Source organism: Numida meleagris, chromosome 1 (genome assembly GCF_002078875.1).
Source record: "Numida meleagris isolate 19003 breed g44 Domestic line chromosome 1, NumMel1.0, whole genome shotgun sequence".
In the NCBI taxonomy this organism is placed as follows: Eukaryota; Metazoa; Chordata; class Aves; order Galliformes; family Numididae; genus Numida; species Numida meleagris.
In genome coordinates, this window is record NC_034409.1 from 134172976 (window position 1) to 134186192 (window position 13217).

Consider the following 13217-nt stretch of genomic DNA (forward strand, 5'->3'; position numbering starts at 1 on the left):
TGAAGTTCACAGCGTTTACATCCAAATAGAAGTATTCTTTCATGCTTAGTGGGCCTGATATTGTCTCCTTGTTGAAATTTCATTTTAGAGTGGGTCTCTTTGAGAGGTTAGATGTGTAGTCCCTCGCAGTGAGTAGCTGACCTTTTTTACTACTCTTTTATTAGGCAAGAGGATAGAAATGATGTTATATGAATTGCACTTGTGTAAATGCATCTTTAAAATTTACTGATCTGGAAGACTTTGCGTACAGTACATTCAACCCAGGGAAGTACGCGTGCAGTTAGCAACACAGGAGGCAGATGTTAAGACTAACTGATAGGATGCCTTGTCTCTTGTAGCACAGATTTTCTAGAGCACCTGTGTGATACTTGGCCTTTTTGTTGCTTTGTTTTTCATCTCTGTATAAGATGTAAAAATAGTAGCAGGGGAAGAAATGGCCCTTTTAAATAGGATCAAATATCTGTACTCAAAAGAAATCATTTTATGCCAAGCATGGCTTCATTTGGTAATGTTTGCAATTAGCAGAAAGACAATACTGTAGGGTGCTTTTTTAAAAAAATATTTGATACAACAGAAAATTGCTACAACTAAATATCACTCTCCCTTTCTATGAACCCTATTAGAAACTGATTTCTCACTGTGCTTGTATGGCTGATGAAAAGAGCTGTGTGGGAAGGTGCTGCATACCTGATTATTCCAGTCATGTTCATTTCCTTATGAAGAGATGGAATGTGAACCTTCTCTGCTTGCAGAGACCAAAGCATATTTTGGACATGTTTATACTGGAATACATTTATACTGAAGTATCTGCAACAGCTAGAGTTGTCTTTTTGTTTGCCCTGCTTAAGCTCCCACCACAGAAGCTTAATCATGCTTTCTGTGGCTAATGCTAAATGATGAAACTTTTAGGAGCGCTCGGAATTCACCTGGTTTTTATTGCAGTGGTTTCAAAGTGATTTTCCGTCCTTTTCAACAGAAGCAGAGCAGTGCTGGGCACATGTGAAAATCCTACATATAATGTACGTCTTTATTATGGAAAAGATTTACTCCTTATTTCCAGTTGCCTTAGAAGATGAGTTAAATGCAAAAAGTATTTTATTGCTTGTAGAGATGAACAACTGCAGCAAGCAGAACCCAAGAGTGTTTTCAATTTCAGTAAAGAAGACATAAAAGACCTATTAGCACTTTAAAAGGTCAGTGCAAAAATCAGCACGTGGCACTCCAGATTCACGCTGATTTCACAGCAAAGCTTCTACTGTAGTTGTTCTGCATTTTGCATGCTACAATTAAAGTGAAATCACCCCTACCTCTGTGGGAAGGGGAGGGCTGCACTCTGCTTATCCATCCCGATGGGGTGCTTGGCTTCCTGAAAGCATTGGTGATGCAGCAGGTTCGCTCTCAGCCGGCAGCGTTATTTCAGGGCACCGGGCGGACTGCCAAGCAGCAGCTGCCTTTGCCAAGCACCTTGTTTGGAGCAGTGACTGCTGAGCACATCTATTTGGGGAACAGAGCAAGGCACTCGGCGGGGATCGCAGCCTCCCGGCCTTCTCTGTAAGAGTCCCTGTCCGCTGGCACCAGTGAGCGGCCAGGAAAGTTCTCCCAAGAGTGCACTTGTTCCTGGAGGGAGCAGAGAGATAGTTTTCCCTCAGAGACCACAAAGTAGTGCATTTGATTTTACTGCTGTTTTTCACAGCAGCAGTTGTACGCTTCCCCTCCCCTCTCTGCTGTTTTCTCTTGTTGCCTCCTCAGCCATTAGCTTTGGCTTCTGCAGAGACTCCCATGTGCCAATGGGAGCCACTCTGTCACCTTCCTCTCTGCTTACCTCCTCCAATCCAACACTGGCCTTCTCCTTGCTCTCCCTACCAAGGCAGGTAGCTCTTGATCCACCCCTGGGGAATGCCAGCCGCCCCTCCTGGCCTGGTGACTCCTCACCCCCTAGACCATGGCACCTCAGGGTTACCCTAAGCTACTGGTGAGGATACAAAGGGTTTTTGTCAGCCTGGTGTAGATCATAGCAGTGAAGTGACAAAAGAAATGAGAAAGATGGGCAGCTACTCTGTGTTTGTGGATTACCAGACCATCCCAGTAGAAACTGTGTTTTGTTTTGGTAGCAGGAACGCCCTTTTTAAACTCCTGGCAAGCTCCTTTCTTCCCTCATGGGGAGGGAGTAGGGAGTAACTCCACTGGCAGCAGTGCCAGAGGCCTGCAGAACAAGGCTGCTTGTGCCAGAAGGCACCTCGGTGACCACAGAATGCATGGGTGCTGCTGCAGGAGGAGAAACCTTTTTCTCCAGCGCTGCTTCCCACAGTGGTGCTCCAGCAAGATCATCATGGCCTACAGCTATGATCCAAGCACTGCTTCATCTAGAGCTTGCCCCATGGCAGATAGATACAGGGCTTGAGCTCCAGCCTCCTTGGCTTGTTACAGCCTGTGGCTCCCGGTGACTCTAAGATGGATAATCAGACCTGCAGCCAGGTAAATACAGAGGTCATGCTGTCTTGGCCCCACCCGCCACGTTGTCTTGTGGCACACAGGAGGAGCTTGCTTGGGAGCTACCAAGGGGAGTCAAAGGGAAGACACCTGACCAAACCCATTCCTGAAATCTGGCCTGTTTGCTTTTGCTTTGCAGCAAAATAAAAATCTGTAGCACTGCATTGGCCAGGCCATGGGAAGAAAGCAATGTGTGAGTCCAGGCTTGTGCTGAGAGCAGCGTGTCCTCTGCTGGGTGCTCACTCAGCCACCCCAGCAGTGCTAAGACGTGTGATCTGGAACACACTTGAGGCTCAAGGGTGAATTTAATTTTTTAATTTTTTTAGGTACTGGAGGCGTATGAACAAGTAGTAGCCTTGACTGGGATTTCTGACACATCCTTTGTTATCTTCTATTTCTGATTTCTATACTTGTTCTCTTTAGCCTTCTTCCTGTCCTCCTCCACTTTCTCATGCTCCCTCTCACACCAACAAATGCTCTGGATACCAACCAAGATGCTGTGTGTCGCGAGCACAGAATGCAAGTCGCTTTGCTGCCTGATTGCTAACAAAGTTGTGTCCATTTCATGCAAAAGATAGTTACCCAGGACTGTTTTCCAGAAGCCCTTTTTGGCTTTGTTTGACGTTACATGTTGCTGGAAGCTGCCTGTCCCACACCTGTCCCAAGCAAGGTGGAGCTTGCAGGAGGCGAACCTGCAGCTGGCGATACCTTTCCCAGTAAGCAGTGCACAACAGGTTTTTGAAGGGAGCATAACTATAAAATAATTGCAACACCGAGTGGGCTTTCTGTGGTGAAGGAATGATTAATTTTCATTCTTGCTTCTTTTTTCCTGGTCTTGCTTTCTCGCTTTCCTGATATCCACTGCAAATTACTTCAGCATTCGAATCTATGGAGCATCCTTGTGTTAGGTAATTGTTCTAAGCGCAGCACAGTGCTGAAAATCAAGCTCCATTTCAGCTCCTTCATTTGCTGCCTATTATAGCATACTTGGTAGTTCAGTTAACAGCCTGTGAGGCAAAACAGAAAACAAACTGTCTCTCTGTATCTACGCTTTCTCTGAAGTGCTGACAAGAAGGAAGATGCCTGTAGATAAATGCAGCACATATGACTTAGAAGATATAAGTGGAGCATTAAAGTTTGCTTTTACAATTACAGTGTAATTAATATTCCCAAATATTGAAGCAATATTTACCCAATGACAGAAGCCTCCTCTTCGTGCTGGTTAGCCCATGACAAAGTATGGTTGGAATCTGCCTCCGTCCCCTCAGCAGACAGGAGCTGTGGACAAGTTTGCTGAGGAACATGTTGGCTCGCGTAGTTTGCTCACAAAACAGCTCTCCAGTCCTGAGAGAATTTCTCCATCAGCAGCCCGCAGCAAAGCCCCTTTCCAGCATCCGGGTGTGCATGACAGCCCGGCGCTGGAATGTGCTCCTCCGCAGCCCAGCTTTTAACTTGAAGCTCTGGCAGGGTGCTGGGTAGCTCTGGCTCAATGACACAGAGCTGCTGAAAGTCAGTCACTTCGTTTGGGAACAAGGGGAAGCCCAGCACATTGTTCTGCTGCCTTTGTCTCCAGCTCCTCTGCGATATAAGCACAGGATATATATTCCCTTGAAAGCAGCTAGAGGAACATGGACTTCCAGCGCAGAGGTTACCCCTACGCGATCCCGGAGGATGAAGAGATCGCTCACAGGGTTGCTCACGATGCCTACAGTTCAGCGGGAAATGAAGGCGAGAAACCAGTGTCAAAACTGCAGCGTAGGCACAGTGACATTAAACTCTACAAAGAGTTTTGTGACTTTTACGCAAAATTGTAAGTCCGCGCTGTTCAGCTTTGGGCTGTAAGTGCGGTGACATTATTGGCATGCCATCCCTGTGTTTTTTATTGTCTGGGCTCTGTAAGCTGTTCTCTAAGGCAGCCTTTACCACAGTTGTGTGTTTGATACGTTGCCAGTTGTAATCATCAACTAAAATTTGAGCTGGTGCTGTGAACTTAATCAGTCATTGCGTCAGAAATTTTTATCGGGGGTTGAAGCAGGGTTGGCATTTGCCAAGTAGTCTCTGAGTTCAGATTGTTTGCTTGTTTTGGGCAAACGTGTAGACTGTTTTGCTAATGCAGGACTATTGCATGCATCACTGTTTTTACATACTGAGGAGGAAAGCTTTATGCTTTTCTTAGCTTTCAGACTGTTTCATGTTTTTACTTGGATTACATTTTCTCTCTGACAGCACTTAGCATTAAATAACTTATAAGTGTAACATCTTTAGAACTCAGGAACTGTTAGGGTGATGGTGGGGATCATGGTTTATGTTGTGGTTACTGCTCATTCAGGTTAACTAGGAGGATGGGAAAAGTGTCTGGCTTTCCCCCCCTACAGAAAACATACATAATCCATGTAGAGCATTGGCTAACTGTATGCTTAACTACACTTTATACATATAATCACTGCAATTTTTCAGTATGCTGATCTCTTAAGTATGAAATAGACCATTCCTCAGTCTGACCTCCTTTGTGAAACTTGGCCACTCATTGTTTCACTGTGAGGACAATGAGTATTTTGATGGCAGAGATGTCTTCTGCAGAGAGCTCCTGAGAGAGAAAAAAAAAAAAGACAGCTAATAGTAACTGGTCGGATGTGACCTTGTGTAGGGCTCTTCTGTGGTACAGTGTAAGAAATAGATAAGGCACATTCCTTTCTGAGCTGTGTGGTAGGTGTATGCTAACGCAAATGTTGTGCAAGGAATGAGTTCAGTTCCTCTTGAGCCTGGAGGGAGCCAAGAGGTGTTTGCCCTCTGAGGCAAACAGGACCCAGTGCTCCGCGCTTGCAAATGCAGCAAGAGATTTCTTTACTATATCTAAAACTGTGCCTGTGTGTGAAATAATGTCTCAACAAGCTTCCAGACAGATGCTTGAGCCAGTGCTTTTGTCAGTTGTGGTCAGATTGTATGAAATGAGACCATTGCCCTGTATTTGCTCTCTGTTATCAAGTGATATTAGGGCAGAGAAGTGAACGTGAAAGGCATAGCTTCGAGAATCCAAGAATTAGTAAGAAAGTGCTTGCAAAGGACAAACAAGTGACCCTTTTTTGGTACTAGATCTTTAATTAAGTGTAAGACAGCTGTACTGTCTGTTGCATATGTGAACACAATCCTAATGAAGTTGCTAATCCCTCCAATATTTTGCAGCTATCACACTCATTCTCTGGCCACGTACCTTTGAGAAGCAACCAAGATTGCTATTTGAGCATTTTTTTTTGCATCACCAGTTTGTGTTGGCCTATGCCTGGGTCATGGTGAAGCACCCCAGCACTGCAGTCAGAGCATTCCCACCTTCTCCTTGTCCTTGGTCTGGTACTGGGATGCTGTGATCTGCTTTTATGGATATGAACCCTAACTAACCAAAAATCCTATGACTTTAAACTGTTCTTTCTACAAGTTGCGCGTAGCTTGAAGTGATTTTACAGATTTAATTGTTTACCTGCTGTGGTTTTTAGTAATCTGCCAGACTAAATATTTTAAACTCTTCCACATTGCTTGTTTAGAGATTTTGAATTAATGTTGTTATATGCTCGTATTTTAGAATTATGAATTATTTTAGAATTACCATTTATATTTTCCTGTGTGAAGTCCTCAACTGTTGCTAACATTTCCCCTTATTTACTGTAATTCTAACGTGTTCCATGACTTTTATATTACTTCTTTGAATTACCTGCCTTTTCTCGTCATAAAGAGACAGCAAATGCATCTATAACATTAACTAATAATTATTAGAGTATGTTGTGGGGTTTTTGTTTCCAAAGAGTTTGGAGCCAGAGGGAAACAACAGTTTTATTTCTAAGGGAACACCGCAAGTCATTAAGTTCATGGAAAAGCCTTCACTGAGCAGCCTAGCAATAGGCAGATACCATTGGCTTTGGAAAAAAATAGAGAACCAGAATCAGTTGTGCTGCCTTTGGGGCTCATTTTCTTTCTGTTTCTTGTTTTTATGACAGCAACATGGCAAATGCACTCGCAAATGCCATCTGTGAGCGCTGTAGAGGAGGCTTTGCACCAGCAGAGAAAATCGTCAACAGCAATGGTGAGCTCTACCACGAGCAGTGCTTCGTGTGTGCCCAGTGCTTCCAGCAGTTTCCTGAAGGGCTCTTCTACGAGGTAAGCTGGGAGAAGTAACTACAGGCTGATTGATACCTTAGGAAGTGCTGTGGAAGAAATGGGGCTTCGAAAGAGTATGCCTAGTGGAGGGGAGAAGAAATGTTTCTGTGCCAATTTGGAGGATATCAGTGTGTATAACCTTATTTAAGCGTGTAACTTAGTGTTATTAGGGCTGAGAAAAGAACTACTGGAGATTTCTGTCCCTGTGCAGATTTTTTTCCATAAAATCCATAAAGACTATGTATTATATCAGAAATACAGGGAAAGCATTCTTCTTAGAAGAGAGCCATCAAAGGGAAATCCCAGCATCCTGTAGTCTTTAGGAGGTTTCTTTCTGAGTGAGTGAGTGAGGCCCGCACAGCTTCTGAAATGTTGCTTGTAGAGATGACCCGTAAGCCAGCATGCTGAGGTCAAGGTGTGTTTACAGCCAAAATCAGATGAGGCCCAAGTCAGGTAAACCCAGAGTATAATTTACTTTCAAGGGAAAACCCCACTCGCCTTTTTTTAACTCTAGGTGTTGGGAACGGTAGATCATGAGAGACAGGGAATTATGACCTGAAATTTGTGGATGGCTAGCAGAGGCACAAACAGATTAAAAGTAGAGTTCTCAAAATTGTCAAATGTTTAGTTGCTTCTGAAAATCCTGTTCTAATCCACTTTCACGTACAGTGCTAACGTTGTGTCAAGAGCACAACATTTCATCTTCCTCAGCGGTATTTTTAATTATACAGAGTCATGCTGTATGGTGAGGAGAAGGAGACTAGATGAGGAGTGTTGATTGGAAAAAGAGGCTGGCAAAGGGGATTCCTGGTTTGCTTTCTCTCACCTTGCTCGGGGATCAAAAGATTTTTCAGTGCTGTAGAGATAGTGTTGCACAATTTGTGGCAAATGAGCCAGCAGTGGTCCATGACACATCAAAAGGTGAGCTGCAAAACAGTAGCAATTAAGCAAAGACAAAACAAAATGCCCCTTAGATACTTACACCTTTCATTATTATTGTTAATATTATATGAGTTGCTCCCTGCTTGCAGGCATGGTAAAGAGTCTGCCCTGACATGTTAAGACCTGAGTCAAATGTGAAGTGATACATGTATTTTAAAAGTAGAACATTTGTTAATAAAATCATCTTAAAACAATAAAATGTATTTTCTCTAAATAATGAGCACTTAATTCATCATTTTTCTGACTCTCAAATAACAGTGGGACAATCCATGGACCTCTTTCAGAAAGTGGAATGGTCCTTTGAGATAAACTGCTCCAGGCAGCCTGTATCTCCTAGAGGATAGAGGAGGGCTGCAGTGGAAGGAAAGTCTTATGTCTGCACCTAGTCTAGGAATATTACAAGCTCTCTGTTACTCGTGTGTGGCCGAAGCTGAACCTATTTGGTCGGGGCAAGCAATCTGATGGTATCTAGTTAACATTCATATTCATTAAATCAGAAGTGAATGTTCATAGATTGTTTTGGGAATAGAAGAAGGCCCGTGTACTTATTATACATGTTTTTGTTTAAAGTTGCTAATTATTTTTTTTCAGGCTGGGTAGAGGCTTGCAGTGACTTTGTTCTTGAGAAATGTTACACAGAAGGTGGAAAGTTTCAGTTAAAAAAAATATTATCAAGATTAAGAGAATATCCAAAGACTTGTGTGTGGCTTGAACTTCAGGCCATCTTTCTGCCTCAAGTCCTTCTAGTGTCTACCACAAGGTCTTGCAGTTTCTCACTACACCAGCAAGTCTGTCTGCTGCTGTTGAAGAGAGGTACTTTCCAGTCTGTGTAATTGCTCTGACAACCATCAGAAGATGGTTCATAAGCCTCACCCAGCCTTCCTCCCACATTTATACTGGCTTGTGCTTGACATCTACGGAGTGAATGTCCATACCATGCTAGTCCTTGTGCCTTTCCAGCAGGTGGGAAATGTTTGACAGGGTCCTCTGCACCCCTCAGATATCCCATGCTGCCAACACAGCTTTCACTTAGCACTGAAGCGGTCACTGAGATAGCAGTGGAAACCCTGGCACAGTTTCTGGTTGTGTTGCTCATGGAGAAGTGGAGGCAAGCTTGCTCTTTCATGCAGTGTGGTTTAGCACCTCAGCATGTGAGTTGGGAATATACCGGGTGAGAGCACTTAGGGGAGAGAGAGGAACAGGAACAGCACTAAGCAGACAGAGGGTAAGCTTAGGTTGGCCAATGCTCAGGAGATGGCTGACAATGAGTAATTCAGGCGATCTGTTATCTCTGTGATTAAACAGTGACTGGAGAGGTCAGTCTCTCACTCTACTCATTGCTAGTGCAGTCTCACCTTGATTACTGTGTGCAGTAATCAGGGCACACAACATAACATGGACATAAAACTATTAGAGAGCTTCCAAAGAAGGGCTACAAAGATGGGGAAGGGTCTGTAGGGCAAGATGTGTGAGTAGCGGCTGAGGCCCATTGGTTTGTCCAGCCCAGAGCAGAAGAGGCAGAGGGGAGGTGGGCATGGAACAGGCTGCCCAGGGCAGTGATCACAGCCCCAAGCTGCCAGAGTTCAAGGAGCATTTGGACAGCGCTCTCAAACACGGTCAGATTTTTTGGTGGTCCTGTGTGGAGCCAGGAAATGGACTTAGTGATCCTTGTGGATCCCTCCCAGTTGAGGATATTCTGTGGTTCTAAGGCAGAAGGAATATCTTCCTCAGGCTGGCTTAGTGAACCCTTTAAAAAGATGCATATGGAGTTGTGGACAGGTAATGTGTTTTTCTGAGCAGGTTCCCCATGGGTAAACACATGCATTGTTGTTAGCCATGCATTAGATGATGTTTATTCTGTGCCCAGCTCAGCTAAAGTAGCATTTCTTGGAAGTGACTTGGGGAAGTCAATTTCTTCCTGTGCCTATCGCAAGCATTGCAGAGTTTCCCCAGTTAGTCATTAAGCCGCTTATCGCATTTGCACTGAAGTGCTGCCGTAAGTTTTCATGCTCTGCTCCACCACGGTGAGGTGGAACCAGTCAGGCTACTCAGGAAGAAAAGCTGGTGCCACTGCAGAATGCAGCAGAAGGCAGCTTTCCCTGTAGTTGCCATCAGAGAGTTTTCTAACACACAGCAGCGCACAGTCCGCTACTGACAGTGGAAGAACAGCCCATTTGCATGGGCAGCTTTGGTGGCACTGTGCCCAGAGGGACTGGTTTGCCCCATTGCAATTACTTGGTGGGCTTTTTCTCAAGACACTGCTACTCTGGAGTTCGGGAATGGTGCCTCCCTAGAGGTCCCCCCCACTGGGAACTGTGGGCACCTCCCCTTCAGACAGTGGTGTTTTGAAGGGGTGAATACTACCTGCAGCACAACCATTTGTTAAAAGCCCTCTTAGGACCCTTATGAGCCTCCTAGGAGCCCTTGGGCGTCTTTCTGCACCCTTTCAGAAAAAGGCCAGCCTTCTCTGCGCTGTGCGGGGGGAGGGAAGATGGAAGGGTTTAGAGAGGTGCATCCCACAGTAGAAGAAATGCAGCAAAATCCTTATGAAGCAATCCCCCCCCCTTTTTTTTTTTTAAGATGTTTCTAATAACCTATTGCAAAATAAAAGGAAAGTGCAGCTGCAGTGAGCTTCTCAAATTTATTTCTATTCCATTTCAACCTGGAGTGTTTTCTTTAATTGAGCTTTACCAGAAACTACCCTAGAGGAAGTATCTTTAAAGAATCAGGTTTTGCGCATGTCTTTCCATGTCATAAGTTAGTAAAGACGTGGAGATGAGCTGGAGGTAATGTTGTGGCGAAATGTCCTACGCAGAGCCATAGAATTAATGGACCTCCACCATACAATAGCCCAGTGACCTTGCTTTTAGAATATATGCTGTGGGATTTGTCACAAAAGCTTAAGACTTTCTCTGATGGTGGAACTGCTGGATCATATGCTGCACAAACAAGCCAGGAATGTAGAAAATATAAACAAAACCAAACAGTAACCAACCTGCGTGACAGAAACCTGTTTGGTCTGCCCAGATCAATTTGTGGCTCTGAAATCCAAGCAAACATATGCATCTTCCAATGTACCAGCTGTTTACACAAAGCTGGAAGCTTTCTGGTGGTGGTTTTTGTTGTTGTTGTTGTTTTTTCAGTTTAAAAAGAATTACATGTGGCAGGAAGCAAGCACAGTTCTCAGTGAACTAATAGTTTTTATTACTCTTTGGACAGTAATAGTCCTCTGTCTCTTAATTAAAAAAAAAAAAAAAAGGCAGAAACACTACTTCCAATTAAAAGGTCATCTGTTTTAGAGTAGTTCTTTGGAGAAGCTCTTGATAAACTGCTAGAGTAGGCTTCTGGAGAGAGACCGTGGAGCACACATCTTTCCGATCCTTGTGTAGGTGAGATTCAGGCTGGGCACAGGAATTAAGTTTCAGATCTCATGTTTGCAGTGACTTCTAGGTAGTTCCATTAAATCCTGCCAATGGTTCGTTTTGCACTGTACTACTGTACTTATGTTTTATTTGATCCTTGAAATTTCAGAGCGTAAAAGGATATAGCTGTATTTTCTATCTGTGCATCAAAACTTAATTTGTGGGGAATATGTTACGCTATTTGCTTTGTTTTGTGTTACATTCAGTACAAAGAAGAAGTGGGGTTTTCCTGCTATCCTTCTTTCCAGTTTTTTTCAACTTAAGACATTCAAATCCAAACATACCTAATATTATCTGTCTGGTTTTAACATGCTAGTTGGCATTTGTGTCTACTAATGATGTGCCTGAAGGTAGCTAAACATTTCCCATTGCTTTAGGACATACTTGTCTACATGTTCTTACGTATTCCTCAGTTAGATTGCTAGTGCAGTGCCATACAACTTTTTTTTTTCCCAGATGTTTTTTTCTGTATGTGATTGAACTACAACTGAACTTCTCTAAGCTTTGAGAAAATTCAGCTCCAAATCCCTTCAGATCAGCTCCTTATTTCATCTAGTCAGCTTAGAGAATTTTGTTCTTTAAAATTTCCTCAAACAAGCATTGTGAAAGAAAAGCATGATTTCTTTTTATGTTTTGCCCACATTGCTCCATGAATTGCAGAGATTTCTGTCCCTGGGTGTTCTTCCTTCCCCCAGACTTATTTACTCCAGTGTGCTGGGTCATTCTTACAGGAAACACAGAGTGAGGAAGGAATCAGATGGGTTCAGGGAAAATGCTTCCCCCCAGGAAAGGTTTTCAAAAGCTAATTTCCTGCCTAGAATTCTGTCTGCATCAGATTTTTGTTAGTCTGTCAAAATTCAGGCATCTGTTGTGATGCAAAAGTGTGACAGAAGATGCGTTACACTCTCAGCAATATTAAAGGAATAGTGTTGTATTAACAACACATACTATCTAGTATCTGCATTAAGGTGGGAGAATTTCATGTCTGTTTTTCTAGCACATGGTCTGGTTTGTTTATTATGCAGCTCCTCATCCTCTGCAACTCAGTTGCTTGTGGAAACAACCTGCTGTGTCACAGTATTTGTGTCAAGGGCATGCTCCTAACCTTTCTAACTCTTGCCTTGTTTTCCATTTGCAGTTTGAAGGGAGAAAGTACTGCGAACATGATTTTCAAATGCTTTTTGCCCCTTGCTGCCATCAGTGTGGTAAGTTTTACATTCGGGTGAAATGTTTCACGCTGATCACAAACGAGAAGTCAACATATGTTGCTGGGTGAAGATGTGCAACCCTGTTGTATCTCCTCTGGGAGGTGGCCCCACGCAGCTGAACTTCCAGAATGAACTTCAGTGAACTTGGGGAGCTGCTTTTTCTAAAGGTCATCAAACAGTAGGTTTTAAAAAAAAAAAAAGGTTGCATTATTTGCATGAGTAGTTTAACTGTACATCCAGCGACTCGATGAGCAGCCCATTTATGAGCTCCTGATTTTCTGCATCCACATGCATGGATTCACATTCATCCCTTCTTATGCAGCTGAAACCCTCTCACAAGTCTTAATCTGTTTTGACAGTTGTAACCTATCCGTGTTGTCCTCCTCTACGGAAGCAGGGGCAATCTTTATCATCTAGTGTTATCAGCTGATAAATCACCTGGTTCCCCTTCCATTTTTGAAATAAATTCTTTTAAGATTTCAGCATCTGTTGTCTACCCTGTGTAAAACTGAGGGCTGCATTTTATTTTCTGCTTTTGATGTAAATGCTTGCATGTCTGCTACACTGTAATCAACTGCAAGGTTTTTTTTTACACTGTCTTTTCTCTGTGTGACACATTTTGCTTGGTCACATTTGAGAAGTCATTGCTGTGCCCTTGCTCGATCAGGTCTGGAAGCTCTTATTTTTCTGAGGCACCTTGGCAAGCTGCTACAACTTTCGCTTATCTGAGTAAGGCCTTTCCCTTGTGCAGAGGGAGGGGTTGGATGCTGGGAAGGAGGGGAAGCAGATGCTCTGGACCTTTGGATTTACAGCTGCAGATTTGAACAAGCAGGGGAAGAGGAAGAAAGAGCTCAGTGGTGATATCCGAGTGAACCTGAAGTGTGTGACAAACCAGAAGGAACTGCTTTGTTCCTTCTACAGGCCTGTCACTTCCCAAGTGTGAGGGACCCTGGTATTCCTCCAGTCACTCTGCAGTCTCCCTCCTTTGTTCTCTTCCTGCTCTTGT

At 43.6% G+C, this 13217-nt stretch overlaps 1 protein-coding gene across 7 annotated transcripts in view; it reads left to right on the top strand.

Moving 5' to 3' along the window:
* Nucleotides 1-13217, top strand: part of LIMS1 (LIM zinc finger domain containing 1) — a 65829-nt gene that overhangs the window by 42634 nt on the left and 9978 nt on the right. For all 7 annotated transcript variants that reach the window (XM_021414264.1, XM_021414295.1, XM_021414273.1 and 4 more), the window contains exons 2-3: nt 6480-6639; nt 12142-12208. In XM_021414264.1, coding sequence (XP_021269939.1) covers nt 6480-6639; nt 12142-12208 — 227 coding nt within the window. The remainder of the gene's footprint in view (nt 1-6479; nt 6640-12141; nt 12209-13217) is intronic.